The 21,375-nt window shown below is 36.7% G+C and overlaps 1 protein-coding gene across 6 annotated transcripts; it reads left to right on the top strand.

The window, feature by feature from the left end:
- Positions 1–10,985: 10,985 nt before the first annotated feature.
- On the top strand, positions 10,986–21,375 carry LOC131932558 (rhomboid-related protein 4). 6 transcript variants are annotated; one of them, XM_059289487.1, is made up of 8 exons: positions 10,986–11,249; positions 15,551–15,762; positions 16,258–16,509; positions 16,647–16,793; positions 17,185–17,265; positions 17,591–17,827; positions 18,378–18,467; positions 20,631–21,375. In XM_059289487.1, exons 2-8 carry the CDS (start codon positions 15,576–15,578, stop codon positions 20,684–20,686), a joined length of 1,050 nt encoding a protein of 349 aa, XP_059145470.1. In that variant the 5' UTR covers positions 10,986–11,249; positions 15,551–15,575; the 3' UTR covers positions 20,687–21,375. The 6 variants fall into 6 exon arrangements, with proteins under 6 accessions (XP_059145470.1, XP_059145464.1, XP_059145468.1 ...); XM_059289481.1 differs by having other exon boundaries at positions 17,453–17,827; XM_059289485.1 differs by having other exon boundaries at positions 10,987–11,052; positions 17,453–17,827.

The raw sequence follows: 21,375 nt of genomic DNA, 5'->3' as shown, positions 1-21,375 counted from the left end.
TAAGTAAAATATTTATTATTAAGGATTTATGTTTATTTTGGAGGTGTAAAAAAACCATGGCGGATCTTTTTGATTGTGTATGTGTGTGTGTGGGGGGGGGGGGTAGGTTTAAAAAAATAGTAGAAGGGGCTTTTCTGGCTGAGGTAAATTATGAGGTAAAGTTTCTCGATATCGTGTTTGGTCGACACTGATGCTATCCTTGTATTTCTAGCATGATTGGTCTGCGGTAACCAAACAATATCACTTGAATGCAGTAAGATGAAAAGATAACTTTTACACGGGTGTAACCGTGTTGAAAGGTCTTGTCATACACCACAATACACCTAGTGCAACAGCGATAATGCCCCTTTGTTTTTAACGATTTCCAGTTTCAAATTCTCAGGGTCCATGCCAGAAGCGTAGCGACCCTACCCGGCGCCCAGGGACAAACTTTTCGATTTGCACCCCCCCCCTCAAGATTTCGATTTACACCCCCCCCCCCTCAAACTTTCGATTTACACCACCCTCAACCTTTCAATTTATTTTTCCAACCCATTTTAGCGCCCCCTAAGGTCGGCGCCCGGGGACATATGTCCCCCCCCCCCTCGCTACGCTACTGGTCCATGCACCGATTTCACAACACAAACATAGTTCATCTTAAAATGCATCTCCTGCCTATCTAACAAAATGTTATAGGGGTGCCTATATCAAACACACAAAAACGTGCTTTGTGATATTTTAAATGATTGGAATCACATTTTAAAAAAAATGCTTCTTCTTTATTTTTATATATTATATTAAGCCGTAAGAGCATAAATAAAAATATGTACAAAGGCACCCCCCCCCCCCCCCCCATTATTAGCTATAGGCTTAATAGTCATAAAATGAAACACACCCATATCCCATTTGTTTTTTATAAAATACACACGTTCCCTTAGCACCAATTTTTTGAATCGACATATTAAAGCAGGGGTTCCCAACCCCGTGCCCGCGGGCGCCATGGCGCCCGCCGAACAATTCTTATGTGCCCGCCTCTCAGTATTCGCCAGAGACAGAATTTTTTTCATAAACATTATTGAAAGGTTGAAGGGGATGGAAATCGAAGTTCGAGGGGGGGGGGGTGCAAATCGAAAATTTGAGGGGGGAGGGGTGCAAATCGAAAGTTTTGTCCCCGGGTGACGGGAAGGGTCGCTACGCCTCTGGAAGGAGTTTGTCAATTTAAAATAGGTGGTGCCCGTCACCCTACCGATATTTTAGAATGTGCTCTAGAGTAAAAAAAAAGGTTGGGAACCCCTGTATTAAGGCAATAAAATCAGGCTTAGTGGCATGTTTTTCTGCACGATTTCCATTATATTATACCTTTGTTAGATCATTGTAATAAACATTGTGTTAGTGGGAGGGTGAGGCTGGTCAAAGATCAAGTATTTAAAAAATAAAATTATTTTTAAAATACTGTAGGTAATTTATGGTAGGGCAAGAAAAGAAACGTAGGTGACGTAAAGTATCTCTGGATCTGCGTGCTTCCATTTTCAGCCAAACAATGACATAATTAAAGTGACACGGAGGGCGTCGCCTGTCACGGTGATGTATTTCCGGTGCCAAACTCGCCCAGAATGAGATAGTGTCACCAAGATTTTAGACAATGTTGATCATTAATTACAACAAGACAACCTTCCTAGAAATTAAGCCTAGACGTTTTACTACCCGAAATTCTTCTTGGTGAATGCTCATAAATGTACGACATTCCAATGGAGAAAAATAATAATTGTTAGCTTAATAGTAATTTAATTAATTGGCATATTCCCCTCGCAATAGTAGAAGAGTGTAATAACTCTTAACGTATTTAATTTCATACATATACGTTTTTGGCATACTTATTCTAATTCAGATAAACATGAGCCCAATTAGCTTCAACGTTTATGAAATGATATTGTACAGAAAAAAGAAGTTAAAGAATATTATCACGCATAAATCTAAGTATCCACGGTCGATAATGGTTTACTAAACCCCGCCATTCAAGATAAATGGCATATTTTAGGCCTATATTAGAAAATATTTTAAAGTTTTTATGGAAAATAATCGATTACAAATGTGTCATCATCCCTCGTTTACCTCTCTTCCATTGCATTTTGTCACATACAATTTAGACGCACTTAAGTGCCTCATCTTCCACTATTTTTTTAACAAATAAATTGTAGGTATTGTTTTTTAATATCCCTATGGGGGGGGGGCGTATATGTACACGAAACTACTTTTAAAAAAAAAACCGATGATCTTTGTAAATAGGCAAAATTCATTTAAAATATCGCTTTTGCCTGTTATAACTTTTCTTGTGAGTAGACACAGGATTATATGTGAAGGTAAAGGAGATTCCAGAGGGACAGTATCATTTGACGGTAACTGTTTGATATGCATAGAAAAAAACGACGAATAACATAATCATGCTGTACGGGAAGAGATGTGCATTTGATTACTTCGATCCATTGGGCCGATGAAGTAGAGTTCATATGTTTCTTGACCTCGGCATATGAAAGGATAATGTGGTCAGTACTTTGCCCAGCCGCCTTTACTTTCCCTAACGTGAGTTAGGTACCCATTTGAGATGGGTGGACTTAGGGACGTTCCACTGACTTTAACCCTGATTCGTACTCGAGACATTCGGGTTAGCTAGGTTTTCTCTAGCTAGGCAATGCTTCGATTAAAAAATAAATAAATATTTAACCCTAATGCAACTGTAATGTAAAGAGATAACATTGTCATCTAGTACTTTAAAGTATAAGGAAAAACAAATGGAACTAAACATGTGTAGCTTACACCCAATAGAATACTATATGTGAGTTTACATTACATATTACACACAAAGAAGTTATTAACATATTAAGCCTACATATATCACATTTCATTAAATTAAAAAATTGGATTTTTTTTACATATAGTCATATGGGTTTTTGACTGTCTACATAGACATGAACTGGGGGGGGGGGGGGGGATTGGGGAGAAGGAATTTGTTTAACGCATGCTCCGTACATGCAACCAAACAATTCATATGTCTTATATATTTGTATAACTTTGTAGATTAATTAAGGGAAATTAGTACACGTAGTGACTATATTAATTTTAGTCCTGTATTGAAAATCGATTTAAACAAAATAAAAGTGTCATACACTATCACATGTGTAGCAATAAAGTAAATTTAAATTGCAAGATTTTAACATGATGCGTGTAGTGGCATACATTTTTCATTAACAAATTATCCAATTGTCGTATGACAGTCCACGGGATTAGCATCTTGGTGACACTTAGTGTCATACAGCACATGTTCGATACCCAATCGTCAGCCATCGTGGTAGCCCCCCTCCCCCGCGCGCGTGTCACCTAACGACCCTATTGTGTGATCATGAATCACCGATGTTTATGGCAGTGCGGGATTTCTGCGACGTGCTATAAAACATTCGATTTTTTCATAGTTGCAAATAGTTATTTACAAACATGCTGCGTGGAAGTGGTGTATTCTATACTTTAATTCCAGGAGAGAGGATATAGAGAACTATGCTTCAACTATCGACCCAAGTCTATATAAGTAGGTATATAACTTTATTAATTTTATTTTATTATAGTTTAAAGGGTTAGAGTGTAGAAATTTGACTAGGTATAAAATAACGTTAAAAAGCTTTTTCTTTAAATAAGAAACACTTTTAAATGTATTTTTTAAACATAGCTATCACTGAAAATAATTGAAATACAATAGGTGTTATGCAGTCATTTACGAAACTTGAAAATTATTTATACTAAAATTTATTCAGCCTAATAGTTTCAGTAATTAAAAAACTGCATAGACCTATGCCTTAAGGTAAAGGGTGGGATAAAAGTGTAGTGATATGGGCTAATAGCGCTCATTCCCAAAGTTTGTTTTATTTTAGGCTATTTGCTTGGTTGAGTTTTCTGTATGGTATATTTTTAAGGAAAAGTTTTGAAGTACTTTAAATGTTATCTATCGTGAAATTACAAAGTATACTTTCTTGTATTTGAAAATGCTAATTGTAAGTAAAAAATGTAAGTAGTAGAAGTATGCCGCGCAATTATACGGAACCACCAAATATCTTACAAGATATCCAAATCGTGATTTATGGTCAGAAGTACCCAGTTTGCCTCGTCGTTAAGGGTGGCCGTAAGTAGCCAACCATCACGTAATTTTTACCCCCACCTCTAATGTCGCAGGGTGCCACAAAAAGCAGACGCCCTTGCTAAAATTACGTCAAAGTTCAACTACACCCCAATCGTCAAAACTACAGAAGAAAAAAAAAGCTCAAGAAAATATTTTTTTTTTGTTTATCGCTATTGCCCACAATATTACAAAATGTATTATACGTGACAAGCCTCTACCCCCTTCCTGTAGTTTTCGTCGTAGCACATCGCAAGAGAAGTCTGGCCCCCTCTTCCTGTAAATGAGTCTTCATTTATAAAATGCATGGTTCAAATCAGCTATTTAAAAGGAGGGAAAATGCTAAATTATCGTTCAAAATGAAAACATAATGTTTTTTTAAAATTAATTAATTGCAATTAAAATAATTTATGTTTTGAAATTTTCCCCCAGTGTTGTGTGTCAGTGTGATGCATACGTGTAAAGGTAGACCATGGATTGAGGAGCAGTCAGATCACGTGATTTTCCGGTCGAAAGTCTGCCAGCCAGCACTGGAGGCCAATTTACAATTGTTGGTGGGCCAAACTCCTACAGATAGCCACACCGCTCACCGCAACCGACGATCAAACAGGTTCAACGGCCCGAATCACTTGCAACCTTCTCCACCTTGGGAGTGTAAAATGACTTCCAGAGTCACGTTAATGCACCACAATATTTACCCCCGGACAATCGTAGAAGGGCAGTGTCTGACGGATAAATGTTTCCAAGACTTGTACGTCTGCGCTCCTGTGTGGTACGCTGTGAAGCTCCTCCAGAAGGACACGTCGACGTGTAACCCTCTTCCGAGTATCGGAAACACAACGATTTACGAAGAGAGCTGGAAGATTCTAACAAAAAACGTCATCGTGGCCTGCAACTGCCAATCTCCTCCTCAACAAAGACTGTTTTCCAGAAGAAAGCCAAAATCTTTTTCTGAAAGTTTATCAATATAGCATCTGGAATAAGTTGTAAGGAATTTTATAAGGCAACATTGGATTAAAACGTTTTTTTAAAAAGTATTATATGTAAAAAAAAAAAAAGAATAAATGTTTCAAGACCTAATTTGAAATCGAAATCGTAGTGTGATTTAGTTCCAACGTCGACTTCAAGCTGTTGTTATTGAATTTGTGTATAGATCAGTTTTTGGATACCGTGCACTCAAGGAATTTTTTTCAACGTTTGGAGAAACTGTACCAATGTGCCTTCAGAGTTTATATGTTTTCCAAATTAGCAAAGCTGAAACCAAATGCCATCGATGTAGGAGACCAACTGAGGGGATATAACTCAACAGCAAAGATGAGAGTAAAAGTTCACATATTTCCACAAAAGTAAACTGAAACCAAGTGCCATCGATGTAGGAGACCACCGTAGGGGAAATAACTCCAAAGCAAAGATAAACCAACTTTTGCTGTGAGAAAATCCAACAAGAAAATAATTATCAAGGTATTTATATTTTTTAATATACTTTAAAATGTTTCAAATGTAACAAAATTATTGAAGAGAGGTTCCTGTTTTTTATTTTACATCTCATTTGACTATATAATGGTACCCCGTAAATTTGTCTATTTATTTCTATCACCTTTAGTCCAAGATGTCTTATAAAAATATCTCATCTTTGGTATTAAGACAAATAAGATAAACATTTTACTGCATAGATGAGGCACCTTATTTTATAGAGAGCAAACGACAAAAACTAAAACTTAAGCTTCTTGTGTAATGTAACAATTCTACTCACTAATTCAGTAGGTTATAAAATTTAAAATACTGACTCAAAGCATTTTATTTAATTTCAGAACTGACATCCCAAACAGGTGTTTCTTCCACTTTCATGGATCAATTTTTTGTGTGTGTCTGCCTCCAACGTTTCTACAGATTTTTTTTAAAAGGTAAATATTTGAGTCTTTTTGAGTACGTAATTAGCATCCGAAACTATGCTAGTTGTTTTTTTAATCAGTTGGGCTGTCAGCTAAATTTAAATTTTTCTGCTTTTTTCGACAAACACAAAGTCCCCCACAATAACATAGGAAAACGCCGACTGTCCATCAAAAAAAGTAAATTTTTCTAAATTCCCGGAGTTCAAGCTGTAGCCCAGTTTTCGTCTCTCTAACCCCGCCCCATACATTCGATAACCCAGACTTTCGACACAGTGGCGTAGCGAGGTCGGGTGTCACCCGGTGCGGGCACTTAATGGTGTCACCCCCCAGAGACGTAGCGACCCCTTCCCGGGGACAAAATTTCAAGTTTTCGATTTGCACCCCCCCATCAAACTTTCGATTTGCACCCCCCCCCTCAAGTTTTTCTCTATATATTTTGCTATTTTTTGCCTTGGTGTCACCCCCCTAAATGGTGTCACCCGTGCGGTCCGCACCCCCCCGCCCCCCCCCCCCCCACCTCGCTACGCCCCTGTTTCGACATTTACCAGCATAGATATGTATTCTGCATCTTTTAATACAGAAAATCATATACATGATATGATATACTTTAATAAAACACAAAAAAGTCTAATATTCCAAAACCAAGGGAGATAACTTCTCAATTTGACATTTGAATTGTTTTTTTTCTATTATGCGATAATTCGAATATTAAAATTATGTTTTTGTGTCTAACATAATTTTTTCTACAAATATTTCATTTCTAAAAATGTTGCTTTATTACTTAACCAATTACTTTTTCCTTTTTAAAAAATCTTGTGTCTTTCGTTTACTAAACAGCGCATTAACTTTTCGCAAATTATTTTCTAATTGTAGCATAATTTGAGCTCCCAAGCGTGAAGGATGGATGGACAGAGTTTTCTAAACTTCACCAGTACTGCCCTATTCTAGATCCTCTTGCACCAACTTTTTCTCATCACACTGTAAGGCAAACATAAAGTTTAAACTGGGGGTTTAAAATAATTCCACATGCAATCGCAAATAAATAATTATAACAATTATTAATGTCACATATTTCATTTTACGTAATCTACAATGTAATCTACGTAATCTACTAAATATTGATATATAGTTGAAGCTTGATGTCTTGAAACATTGACTGTATAATTAATGTAATATTTAAAAAATGTCGGCAACGCTTTTTTGTCGAGTTACCCCCCTTTTCTGTAAATAATGTTATGAATTGTTATGTATATTTTTTAAATGTTTCAGCATTATAAGTTATTCTGCATTTCTTTGTAATGCAAATGTGAAATTTAGCCATCAGCTATGTGGTTTTAAGAAACTTATGTGTTTATAATGTCAAACAAATTCCAAAAAATGGCCAAACTTTAAATATTTTGAAGCACACTAATATAAAGAATGGTACTATTATTGGTAGTGATTAATATTTGCCTATTTGATTTCATGACGAAACGTAGACGCAAATGTTTTATTTGGTTATATTTGCTTAAAATGTCATTGTTGGTTACGAAATGTAATTTGTAGACCCATTTGTTTTAAATTACATTTTTTAGATTTGAATAACATGCAATCTGGCTGTTTCTAGTGATATATACATATTTCTTTTTAATTAATAAATTTTTCGATTTAACAATGGTTTTTGTTTTAGCTTTATTATATTTTTTTGTAATTGATATTAATCTGGGACTACTTGAGTAATTCAGCGTGGAGATAAAAGTAAAAAGGTTCAACTTACATGACTCAATATCCAGGTTTTAAAAAACCCACCTAATTATGAAGTTCATTCTCAATTTTGTTGGATTATGTTTTCTTAATACTTATAACCAATTAAGGGGTAATGTAACATATGACATATGTAATGTAAACTCACATATAGTATTCTATTGAGTGTAGGGGGTCATCCATAAATGACGTCACACTTTTTAAGACGATTTTTACCTCCCCCCTCCCCTCCATCACACAGCGTCACACAAATCCAGACCCCCCCCCCTAAAATCATGTCACATGTCATCCTACAACTATCTCGTAATTGCAGTTGAATTTTTCTTAAAACATCGATATTTTTCCAAAATCTTGTCAACATAGAGTATTTTAGTCAATTCCTATTATAATTTATTAAAACAGTTTTCTAAAACGCGAAATAAAGGCTAAAAAACTGGTTTTTAACATTGCTTTTATAATGCAAAAGTGTGACGTCACACCATCTGAACCCCCCCCCCCCCCCCTCCCACTTATCACACACCGTCACAAAATTACGGACCCCCTCCCCCTACGAGTGGGACGTCATTTATGGACGACCCTAAGTAATTAAAATAGCTTGGAAAGCATACGATATTGTCTTATACTGTGGGTGGCCATGATAATCATATCCCCCTAACCTCAAGCAGTAAGCGGCCGATTATTTAGCCCCGATCCCTCCAGAATTGTCTAGACAGTTTGTGAATCGATGGTTAGTCAGCTGAGATATGTACTGAAACTGGTTGTTAGGGGCTCGACCATATCAACAACGTGTAGCGTTGTAAGATCAGCTTCCTAAAATTCTAGATAAGTGCACGCCCCCCCCCCCCCCCTCTAAAATTTAACTGCCATTTTATACTTTTAAATGGGAACGATCATAATTGCCACGCTTACTTCATGCACGCCCCCCCCCCCCCCCCCCCCCTCTAAAATTTAACTGCCATTTTATACTTTTAAATGGGAACGATCATAATTGCCACGCTTATTTCATGTGTGCATTTGGGCCATCAGGCTTTTAAAATAAAAAATAAAATTACAGCATATTTTAGATGACCAGCAAGTTACATTACAATGTTGCTTCAATTCTCTCTTCAGGGGAAGTAACGAAGCTAGGTTGAATTAACTGAATACGTTAATTGAGTTGTTTCCCTTACAACGAAAAAACTGATATTTTTTTTCAGGGCCTAGGTTGGATAATTTAAATTCGCGTTTTGGTATTTACTATTTAATATACATACCTTCGCTCTTCTTTATAATAGTATAAATAGTGGTGCATTAACATATTTAAAAAAAACCCATTTATTTTCTTCTTTATTGCATAACCAAAAGCTTGCAATCTTAAATCTTAACATTTTTATTAGGATGCATCTATTAGGACCCGGGTCCCAATAGCCTCAGCCGCTATTGGGACCCGGGTCCTAATAGCCTCGGCCGCTATTGGGACCAGCCAATAGAATTGTAAAGATTTAGTTATACAAAAATTCTTTTAAGATGCAGAGTATCTTTTTTGTTGTGATTTTTTTTCTTGTAATTGTAAATGGTGTATTGCGATCTTGCTTTAAATACCCGATATCATTACTGACAAATGTTTTGATGAGCGGGTATCGTTAGGTCTATGACGTAATTATGGCCTATGGTATGAACTTCTATGGCCGAGCGAATGTTGAGCGCGCATGTAAAAATGTGTTTTATTTATTTTTTCTTCTGTTAAACGTAATTTGATTTCATAGGTCTATCTGTCCATATATATATATATATATATATATATATATATATATATATATATATATATATATATATATATATATATATATATATATATATATATATATATATAAATCTATATATATATATATATATATGTCTATATATATAATTCTCTTCTTCGAGCCGTTAGAAAACAAGCTGCAAACGCTCTCCCTACCTCCCCACCCCTACATGGTTTTAGTGAGCTGTGTTCACTCTAAATGTTTACAAGCAGAGCCAACGATTTTAAACGTAGGGGGGGGGGAGGGGGGGGGGGGGGGAAGGAAAGGGGGGGGTTATGGTCCTTAACGAGCTACTTATAGTGTTTTAAAGAAATATTTTCAGTGTCAGCGTTGGTACTGTCGAATTCACAAATTATGAATTATTGAAAATTAGAAACAACTAAATAGCGGCGTATTTTATGCCGCGGGCCGGCTCGTATAATATAATTTAAGATAGCTCATACAGGCTGCAGACTACAGCTCCCGGGCTCGTTTTCTTGAACACGGATATCTCACATGCGTTGTAGTACGCTTTAATAGAAGCAATCTGTAACATTTGAACTCATAATGACCCCAAATTCTTGTTTCCCCTCTTGCTGGGCTGAGAGGGGGGGGGGGGGGGGGGGGGGACTACGACGACGACAAATCTCGACAAGGACAAGCTCATAGCATTGGTCTTGCTATGACGCATGCTTTACGCCTACACTGTTCCTAAACCAAAGTGAACTCACAGTGACCTGGCCAGACCGTGTCGGTATTTTTCTTGCGCTGACCAGAAAACGTGAGCGGGCGATCAATGGAGCAACGATGTTTATAATTGACGTGTTTAAAAACCTAAATCTAGAAAAAAAAATCTATTTAAAAAAAATAATTAAATAAGACACTTACGCAAATAACTCAATTGAATTGTAAAACTTAGATAAATACACTTACTTCACGCAAAATCGAGAGCTTTAGAAGGTTTCGATCCCGTAGCTGATCGAGATTCGTGAGGTACTGCGTTCTCCACTCGGCCACGACGTCTTACAATAACTATTAAGTATTTAATGATTTTGTATATACAGCTAAATATAGGGTATTAAGAAATAGCAACACAAGAACTAATGCTAGATAATCCGCGTAACTAATTACAATAAAAGACAACAAAATACGAGCAAATCCACAAGAAAAATCAAATAAATATAAAAGGTATAATTTTAATACAGGTTGTGCAAGTGCTTAACGAACTTAATGCCGGGTCCCAATAGCGGCCGAGGCTATTAGGACCCGGGTCCCAATAGCCACTTCCTTTTTATTAGGCTAATAGGCCTATTTTTCTAATGAATCTTTAGAATGTTTAATATTAAAGTTGCACACCAGAGGTGTAAAAAAGTGTTGTAGATTAAAATAATTGTACACTGAAACATCACGAATCACGATGGTCAAAAAGAGGCAGACAACAAGCTAAATTTGATGAAACGCAATGGATGTGACTTAAACCTTTTGTTTCACAGCCAATATCATTGATACTAGGGTTAGTTAAGGAGAATCGATCACGGCAGTTAAAATAGCATTTATCTAGAAAAGATTCTAGATAGAAGAGATCTAGAATCTAGATCTAGATCTATCATCATTTTCATTAAATGTCAGTCAGGACGAATTCGAGGCTTGAGATCGTTTACGTGTCGTAGAATCTAAACTAGATATCTAGATCTAGTTTACCAAATAAATGTAAGTTAAATGTCTAAATTTAGTTATACATTTAGTTCTAGGCCTTTAAAATCCAAACATTAAAAAAAAATATTTCTTTTAGTTTTTTATATTCATGTTCTAACGAAACTTTAAATTGTTTTGTTAATTAAAAAAGAATAGATCTAGATTATGTGATCATGTTTTTACACTCAAACAAGTATACGTGTGAAAAGAAGTCTGATTGGTCCTTCTGAAACTTCCGTCACAATATGTCAGCCTCCATCTGCCAAAAGTAAACAAACCACAACTCAGCTAAATAAAATTACCGAAATTATTCAAATTAGAACTAGAAACGAGACTCTAGACATTGCTAAAACTAAAACGTATGCATAGGCCTAGCTATCTAATTTTAAATTAATTCTGAAATGAGGAAAAATAACTTTTGAATAGACATTAGAGTGAAAAAAACCTCTCCTTGTAAAGCTTTTTTATTTTTTGCCAGTTAAAAATTTTCAATTGGTAATCTAATCTATCGTTTTAGGTAGATCTACGTAAAATAGCCCGCGACTAGATCTAGATCTAGAACTTAGTAATGTGAAAAACAGGTGACTCCTTAAATTTTAATAATTATTTCACATTTTGAGGAGGATTTATGTTTTTTAAAATACAAAAATGTTTCCTTGTTTCATTTATGTACCTGTTTTTTTTAAACAATTGAATTAAAACTTTTCCATAATAAATGAAGACTAGCGATGTTTCCAACAGATGCAACCATGCTCATCTATAATAATAGTTTCGCTGTCTGTGTATGTATGTATGTATGTATGTATCTGACAAGAACGCTCTGACAAGAACGCTCTAGAGAAAACACTAGGAAATTAAAAACTCTCACAGTGAAACGAAAGACGAAGTATGACGTCGACACATTTAGCATGGAGTTGAAAATAATCTCAAGGCGGAAAGTGCACACAGTAATATAATGACGTCATTGATTATCGCGTAAACATTGAATAAAAAGGAAATGTTGTCTAATCTAAATGGTTTGCGTGAAGAGTTTCTTGCATACAATTCTTCGGGTAGGGGCGAAGCCCCACCCCACGCGTAAGAACGTCTGAGCCCCCCCCCCCTCCCCAACTCAAAAGAAATTTCTTCATCGATACTCTATAATAAAATTACCGCCTAATTAATGTGTCTAATCTAAAAAGTGGTTTTCTTGCAATTTCATTAATGCAATTCTTCGGGTAGTGGCTAAGCGCGACACCAGTGTTTCTTTCAGACTTTTTCCTCCCCGGAAAGGGGTGGGGGTACTTAAAATTTTCGGGGGCGGGGGTAGAATTTTCGGGGAGGGGGGCGGACACTGGAAAAAGTATATAATTATATTTCGTTGAATGGGACGGTAGACATCATGTTTTTTTTGGGAGTGGGGGTGGGGGTGTGGGGGTGGTGTGTGTGTGGGGGGGGGGGTGGGGTGGGGTGGTTTCCTCATCGATACTCTGTAATAAAATTACCGCCTAATTAATGTGTCTAATCTAAAAAGTTGTTTTCTCGCAATTTCTTTAATGCAATTCTTCGCGTAGTGGCTAAGCGCGACACCAGTGTTTCTTTCAGACTTTTTCCTCCCCGGAGAGGGGTGGGGGTACTTGAAATTTTCGGGGGCGGGGGTAGAGTTTTCGGGGAGGGGGCGGACACTGAAAAAAGTATATAATTATATTTCGTTGAATGGGACGGTAGACATGCTTTTTTGGGGGTGGGGGTGGGGGGTGGGGTGGGGGTTGGGGGGGGGGTGGTGTGTGGGGTGGGTGGGGGTGGGAGGGGTGGGGGTGGGGGTGGTGTGTGTGGGGGGTGGGTTGGTTTTAGTTTAGAGAAAAGAGACAGCACTATCAACCTAGCGCCCGGTGTATCCTCCTCAACGGGCCATTTTTCTCGTTTACTATAGCAGCCATCTTGTCCAAGTTTTACTTTTATAAGCTTATAGCGCCAGATTCAGGGGGAAGCCACCCTATTTTACAAATGGCTGCTGTTTATATAGCAAATCTTGCTATCAGACACTGCTGTTTAAAGTTAAATTCTGGCCTATATAGATATATTTAGCCATTGATTTAGGTTTATTATTCATTTATCTATAATATTTGACACAAACATATGACAATATACTTCTATTAAAGCCTTGACAACGAGGTAACGTTTTCATACATTAATAGCAGTGGGCGATTTTACGTACCCAAAACGATAAATTACCATTTAAATGTTTCCTTGTTTCATTTATGTACCTGGTTTTAAACAAATGAATTAAAACTTTTCAGTAATAAATGAAGACTAGCAATGTTTCCAACAGATGTAACCATGTTCATTTACTATAGCAGCCATCTTCTTTATTTTTTTTTTTAATTGTAAACTTATAGCGCAAGATTCAGGGGAAGCCACTCTAACTTACAGATGGCCGCTTTTTATATAGCAAATCCTGCTAGCAAACAGTGCTGTTTAAAGTTAATTTCTTGCCTATATTGATATATTTAGCCATTGATTTAGGTTTATTATTCATTTATCTATAATATTTGACACAAATATATCACAATATACTTCTATTAAAGCCTTGACAATAAGGTAACTTTTTCGTACATTACTAGCTGCGGGCGATTTTACGTACCTAAAACGATAGATTACCAAAATTTTAACTAGGCCTAATTTTAATAAATTTTAATAAAATTTAAAATTAGGCCTAATTTGAAAATTAAATATAAAATTAAAATGTAAGCCATTTTTGTAGGCCTAGGTCCTAAAATTTGTTTTTATTTGTATTATTTGGCTAACGGCTAGTCCGGGCTAGGGTAGAGAATTAAGAGAACAGCAGAGCTAGTGATGAGTAGTTAGTCTGAATGTCACTTAAGAGTAAGTTAAGAGTCAAGACATAGGCCTAAGTACTAGTACTATTATTATAGGCCTATGTATTTTAATGCTCTACTTACTAAGTAGTACTTAGTAAGTAGAGCATTAAAATAGAAAGGACTATAATAATAATTCATGTGTAACAGGTACCAATGACTAGTAGAATATATAGTAGGCCTATATAGTATTAATAAAATAGCAAATTTGTACTCTCAATAATCAGGCCTAATTAGATACTTAAAAGGGGTCGGCGTGGTCGAGTCGGTAAAGCTCATGGTTGCTAAACCGAAAAGTCTCGAGTTCGAACCCCCGGGCAGATGAGGCTCGTTAGTTGGGGACAGCAACTCTTCTAGGAGAGACAACTCCAAAATTAAACAACTGCTGCCTTGTAGTTTGTTCTTGGTTGGACAAAGGCTATGGAAGCAAATCCAAAAAGAAAAGCAGGCTGAAATCGGAGTCAATGGCCTCAATGGCGCATAACCAGTTGACACGTAACGCTTAATTGTGTTGGAGGCGTGGTCGAGTCGGCAAAAAGCTCATGGTTGATAAATTTGAACAAAGTCTCGAGTTCAAACGCACTGGCAGATAAATCTCGATCCCCTTCAACACTAATAATTAAGAACGAAGAAGAAGAAGAAGAAGATACTTAAATTAGGCCTAAATATCGCTAATGATATTTAGTAGGGGAGAACACACAACACTTATGGTCTGACCTCTTTGGGATTGTCTTTATTATTGTTATGAGTTTGTTTTTACTCAATGTTGCAAGCCTAAAGGTGGGTTGAGGCCCATTTGTGGATTTTTTTCAAAGGGTTGACTTGAAATATTATCTCACCTCCCCCCTATGTCTTATACTGTCATTTAAGTCAAAACCTGCCCTTCCTAGGAGTGTGACATCTTTTATGGATCAATCCTTTCTGTTATAATGGTACTAGTCTATTACTACTCAGTTACAAGAAGTGGATATGGAGTGTTGATAAAATAAAATGGTAAAATTGGCCTACTGTTGTGATGGGTTTTTAGTTGGTTTTTTTTTACTTGTGTAGCCTATATAAGTTTTTGACTGTGGGGTGTGGATGTAATAAATAACATAGATTAGGGGCCTAATAAAGTGAATTCTTAATTAAAAAAAACAGTTAAGGTTATTGGTTGCTTGTATGATAACTTAATTTTCTACTCAATATTACTTCTTAAATCATTGTATTATAAGTTTAATTAAAAATCTGTATAATGCAATAATGTCTTTGTATGAATTTCAAAATTAAGAAATGAAAAATAAAACCATCAGTAAAAATATTTATTCTAAAAATGTAAATTTAATCAAGCTGGTTCTTTCTTTTTGTGCCTTTTTAGTGGTAAAGCTTCCATACTCCATAATGCTGACATGATTTGTTTCTTATCTGTTAGAAGAATAAAAAAACACTGCTTAAAAATTCCCTTCTTTATTATTTCAGATAAGTAAAAGGTAGAACAAAAACAATGTCGTCCGGAAGAAGGCCAAATAATATGGGCCTTATGCTACTTGGCACCCAGGTGATGAACTATGGAGTAAAAAACATACCACCTGTTACTCTAGCATTGATGGCTGGGCAGACCGCTATTTTTCTCGACTTTTTCCCACAGCATTTTCCATCACCGATGAGCGTCTGTGTAAGTTCATACTTAGGTATGTACATTCATTTTTATAAATCAATTTCTTGTAGTTATTGTTCAAAATTTGCTCTCCCCCCCCCCCCCCCCCCCCCTAAAATTTGTTTAAAATCAGATATCTTTGTTGTAACGTGGCACCTGTTTGAAAACAAATACAAAAGTACAATGCATACCCACCCACTTACTCAACTAACTTTTAATTAAAATTAGAGTTACTAAAAGTTATTACTTAACTTATTGGTCCTTTCAAAAACCACAATTCATTAAAATAATTGTTATATATGCTTAAAAGCACCCACTCCATTACTGAACCAACATTCAGTTTAATGGGTTTTTTTTACTTTTACTCTAATGATTAAATTTACATTAAACATAAAAAGGCTTCCAGACTCTCCTGTAAAAATGGACTGATGTAATCTGATATTTGGAATCCTCAGAGCCGATAATACACACCTTTTTTTTTGTTATTCAAAATACTACAAGTATTAAAAATTGCTAACTGTATTTTCAGTATACTACCACAAAGACTGGATGCGTATGATAAAATCAACATTCGTTCATGGTGATGATATGCACCTCTACTTCAATATGCTGAGTTTGTTGTACAAAGGGACCCTTCTAGAAAAATATTTTGGCAGTTTGTACTTTGCTTATTTGATTGCTGTGTTCTCTGCTGTGACTAGTAGCACTTATGTAGGGATTGGCCTTCTTCTGGGTCACATTCAGCAGAGTTATCTTATGTCCTGTGCCGTTGGATTTTCTGGTGAGTTTTTAAAAAAGAATTTCATATTTCTTATAAGTTAGCCATACTTTTGTATCGTATTGGTAGTTTCTCTTTCATGGGCCATCCTAGCTTCCAAAAATTGTTTTAATTTTAATGATTTAATAATGATTTTGTAGGTGTCCTTTTTGCTTTGAAAGTCTTGGTAACCCACTACAGCCCAGCAAGTGTCAAGGTCATATATGGCATTCCCTTTAACACCAAGTACGTCTATTGGGTGGAGCTTGTCCTTATACAGATGGCAGCCCCTAATGCCTCCTTTGTTGGTAAGATTTCGATAGCATTTGTTTTGTTGGTAAGATTTCAAAAGCATTTGTTTTGTTGGTAAGATTTTGAAAGCATTTGTTTTGTTGGTAAGATTTCGAAAGCATTTATTTTGTTGGTAAGATTTCGAAAGCATTTGTTTTGTTGGTAAGATTTCAAAAGCATTTGTTTTGTTGGTAAGATTTAAAAGCATTTATTTTGTTGGTAAGATTTTGAAAGCATTTATTTAGTTGGTAAGATTTTAAAAGCATTTGTTTTGTTGGTAAGATTTTAAAAGCATATGTTTTGTTGGTAAGATTTTAAGAGCATTTGTTTTGTTGATTAGAAATTTTATCGCAATTAATTTATTAATGGCTGTTTTTGCTGCTACTTCATCGTACACTTTTTCCTCAGGTCATCTGGCTGGTATACTTGTTGGCTTGGCTTATGTAAAAGGTCCATTAAAATTTTTAATGGACATATTTTATCCATTTGGTAAATACTTTTAAGTCTATTTTTTTAACGTATCAATCAATTTTTAATTTTTTTTTAGTTCGGAATATAAATATTACTTAGTAAAATAAGTTACTTCTGTGAGATAGTAAAATACAAGAAAAATGCAATAAAAGTTGTTATTATACATAACATATTCCACATTGTTCCACACTTTACTTGTTGACAGGAATTCAGACTAACAGACACTTTAGTAGTGACACAGGTTCAAGCAGACATCAACAACGGCAACGGTTTCAGTTTAGCGGACGTACAGGTTACAGACCAAGTACCCAAGCAAGGTCCCAACCACGCCCTTTTTTTACAGGTACCCCCACTGAGGGCCTGAGCTTTCCAGATGGTCCCACTAGCCCCCCACCCCAGAGGTCCTACAACAACGACACTGGCTCATCCTCCCGCAGTGCACCCCACCCCTCCACAGCTAGGCAGCCGTACACAGCAACAGCACAGTCTGCCCCTTACTCCACACACCAGCGGACAACACCAAGCGCCCCGCCTCTTGATACTAATCAGCATAACTCGGTGGATCCAGCAGTTTACACAGGTATCCAAGCAGATTATTTTACAAGTACTTGCTGATGTCTGATTACATTATAGTACCTGACTTCTGTCAGGGAACATTTCTTATAATTTTTAGATAATAAATTTTTATTTTAAAAAATCTTATAAGTTTTAAATAATAAACATCTAGCATAGCATGCTTGTCTTATTAAATCAAATTTGATCATGTAAAATAGAATGTACCATGCAGTAATAAGTTTTGCTATGATGTGCTTAAGTTAAGCATGGGACTGCATGGTCAAATGTTACAGCATATGATGTTCACTTGTAAGTCTTGAGTTTGAATCTGAGTTCAAGTCTGTAAAACATCCCTGAGTCTACCCAGCTCTTATGGGTACCTCCCTTGTGTTAGGGAAAGTAAAGGCGGCTGGGCATAGTGCTAACCACACTATCCCTTTGTAAGCAAAGGTCACAAACAGGTGAACTCCACTTCACCTGTCATATGGACCGTCAGGTTTAAAGGAAACTTTGTGCTTATGTAGCCAGTAAGTTTAATGCCATAATGATTTTATTTTCTTTAACAATTCTTGTAGGAGGGCTAGATGAAGATGAACAGTTGAGTTTGGCCATCAACGAAAGCTTAAAACAGAGTTTTAATCCTTCCTCATCATACAGCTATCAAGGTGAGAGACTTGTCTCATTGCCTTCATGTTTGTCTCTCAGCTCTAGTGGGTCATATTGTCTCTCAACTCTAGTGGGTCATTTTGTCTCTCACTCTCAGCTGTAGTGGGTCACTTTGTCTCTCAGCTCTAGTGGGTCATATTGTCTCTCAGCTCTAGTGGGTCATATTGCCTCTCAGCTCTAGTGGGTCATATTGTCTCTCACTCTCAGCTGTAGTGGGTCACTTTGTCTCTCAGCTCTAGTGGGTCATATTGTCTCTCAGCTCTAGTGGGTCATATTGTCTCTCAGCTCTAGTGGGTCATATTGTCTCTCAGCTCTCAAGTCTAATGGGTCACTTTGTCTCAGCTCTAGTGGGTCACTTTGTCTCAACTCTAGTGGGTCACTTTGTCTCAGCTCTAGTGGGTCACTTTGTCTCAGCTCTAGTGGGTCACTTTGTCTCAGCTCTAGTGGGTCACTTTGTCTCAGCTCTAGTGGGTCACATTGTCTCAACTCTAGTGGGTCACTTTGTCTCAACTCTAGTTGGTCATTTTGTTTCTCAGCTCTAGTGGGTCATATTGCCTCTCAGCTCTAGTGGGTCATATTGCCTCTCAGCTCTAGTGGGTCACTTTGTCTCAGCTCTAGTGGGTCATATTGTCTCTCAGCTCTAGTGGGTCACTTTGTCTCAGCTCTAGTGGGTCACTTTGTCTCAGCTCTAGTGGGTCACTTTGTCTCTCAGCTCTAGTGGGTCATATTGTCTCTCAGCTCTAGTGGGTCATATTGTCTCTCAGCTCTAGTGGGTCATATTGTCTCTCAGCTCTAGTGGGTCATATTGTCTCTCAGCTCTAGTGGGTCATATTGTCTCAGCTCTAGTGGGTCATTTTGTCTCTCAGCTCTAGTGGGTCATATTGTCTCTCAGCTCTAGTGGGTCATATTGTCTCTCAGCTCTAGTGGGTCACTTTGTCTCAGCTCTAGTGGGTCACTTTGTCTCTCAGCTCTAGTGGGTCATATTGTCTCTCAGCTCTAGTGGGTCATATTGTCTCTCAGCTCTAGTGGGTCATATTGTCTCTCAGCTCTAGTGGGTCATATTGTCTCTCAGCTCTAGTGGGTCATATTGTCTCAGCTCTAGTGGGTCATTTTGTCTCTCAGCTCTAGTGGGTCATATTGTCTCTCAGCTCTAGTGGGTCATATTGTCTCTCAGCTCTAGTGGGTCACTTTGTCTCAACTCTAGTGGGTCTTATTGTCTCTCAGCTCTAGTGGATCATTGTGTCTCTCAACTCTAGTGGGTCATTTTGTCTCTCAGCTCTAGTGGGTCATATTGTCTCTCAGCTCTAGTGGGTCATATTGTCTCAGCTCTAGTGGGTCATTTTGTCTCTCAGCTCTAGTGGGTCATATTGTCTCTCAGCTCTAGTGGGTCATATTGTCTCTCAGCTCTAGTGGGTCACTTTGTCTCAGCTCTAGTGGGTCACTTTGTCTCTCAGCTCTAGTGGGTCATATTGTCTCTCAGCTCTAGTGGGTCATATTGTCTCTCAGCTCTAGTGGGTCATATTGTCTCTCAGCTCTAGTGGGTCATATTGTCTCTCAGCTCTAGTGGGTCATATTGTCTCAGCTCTAGTGGGTCATTTTGTCTCTCAGCTCTAGTGGGTCATATTGTCTCTCAGCTCTAGTGGGTCATATTGTCTCTCAGCTCTAGTGGGTCATATTGTCTCAGCTCTAGTGGATCATATTGTCTCAGCTCTAGTGGGTCATTTTGTCTCTCAGCTCTAATGGGTCACTTTGTCTCTCAGCTCTAGTGGGTCATATTGCCTCTCAGCTCTAGTGGGTCATATTGTCTCTCAGCTCTAGTGGGTCACTTTGTCTCAGCTCTAGTGGGTCACTTTGTCTCAACTCTAGTGGGTCATATTGTCTCTCAGCTTTAGTGATTCACTTTGTCTCAGCTCTAGTGGGTCACTTTGTCTCAACTCTAGTGGGTCTTATTGTCTCTCAGCTCTAGTGGATCATTGTGTCTCTCAACTCTAGTGGATCCTTTTTTTTTCTCTCAACTTAAGTGGGTCATTTTTTTGTTTTTTTTGAAATGCCATTTTACCATGCAAAAAGTGTAATGAATGAATAACTAGCTTTAATGATATAAAAGTTAAGCTTTCCAGTAAAATAATTACCATGTATTAAAACACACCTTGTTTTCCCAGCGATGCGTCCAAATTTGAGTGAACTACGATCAAAGAGAGCAAAATTCTACCAATAATTTTTCAACTGCAAGCCCAGATTTGATTGAATTATGATAAAAAGGAACCAAATTTTACTAATAATTATTTAACATCCTGTTTAAATTTAGAAGTTAAAATTTTTAAATCCATCACTTGTTGTAAATTTGAATATTTATGGTGGATTTATTTTTTTAAAATGTAAATATCATGTAATGTTATCATGGTATTGACAGGGGTAATCTTTTGGTTTCTCTTGCTTGAAATACTGGTATAAGGTTGTAACAAAATTTTATTTCTGAATTCTAACAGATGTATTTTTAAAAGTATGATTGTTCTACATTGAATGATTTCAACAACAGAAAATCAGTTTTAATAGTAGAAATCAATTAATTATTGCATAATCATATTTACAAGGATATAATTTAGGTTTTGAATATGAATTTATCAATTAAATAAAAATATTAGTGAGTGATAGCTGATATTATAAATTATAACTAGAAAAAGTTGATTTCCTGTTACATTCATTTTTTGAAGACAATGATTTAATTTGTAAATAAAATGTACTGTACATATCTTTGGTCTATAATGAATTAAGTCACCTCATCTGTATGTAGTCAGCCATCAGGGTCCTATCACTATTGTCAAAATATTTATTTCATTTCTAAATTTATGATGAGAAAACAAAAATATTATTTCTATTGCTGAATAACTGAAACAATTTTTAAAA

This window comes from Physella acuta, unplaced genomic scaffold (genome assembly GCF_028476545.2).
Source record: "Physella acuta isolate Inbredline_101_S28 unplaced genomic scaffold, ASM2847654v3 ptg002210l, whole genome shotgun sequence".
Lineage (NCBI taxonomy): Eukaryota > Metazoa > Mollusca > Gastropoda > Physidae > Physella > Physella acuta.
The sequence above is the reverse complement of the archived record's forward strand: the minus strand, read 5'-3'. Positions and strand labels throughout refer to the sequence as shown.

Excerpts from the sequence above, each read along its gene's own strand:
- LOC131932558 (XM_059289481.1), top strand. The coding sequence starts at position 15,576 with ATGTCGTCCGGAAGAAGGCCAAATAATATGGGCCTTATGCTACTTGGC. Across the intron at positions 16,510-16,646 it reads CTGTGCCGTTGGATTTTCTG|GTGTCCTTTTTGCTTTGAAA; the intron begins GTGAGTTTTTAA and ends ATGATTTTGTAG. Across the intron at positions 17,266-17,452 it reads GGACATATTTTATCCATTTG|GAATTCAGACTAACAGACAC; the intron begins GTAAATACTTTT and ends ACTTGTTGACAG.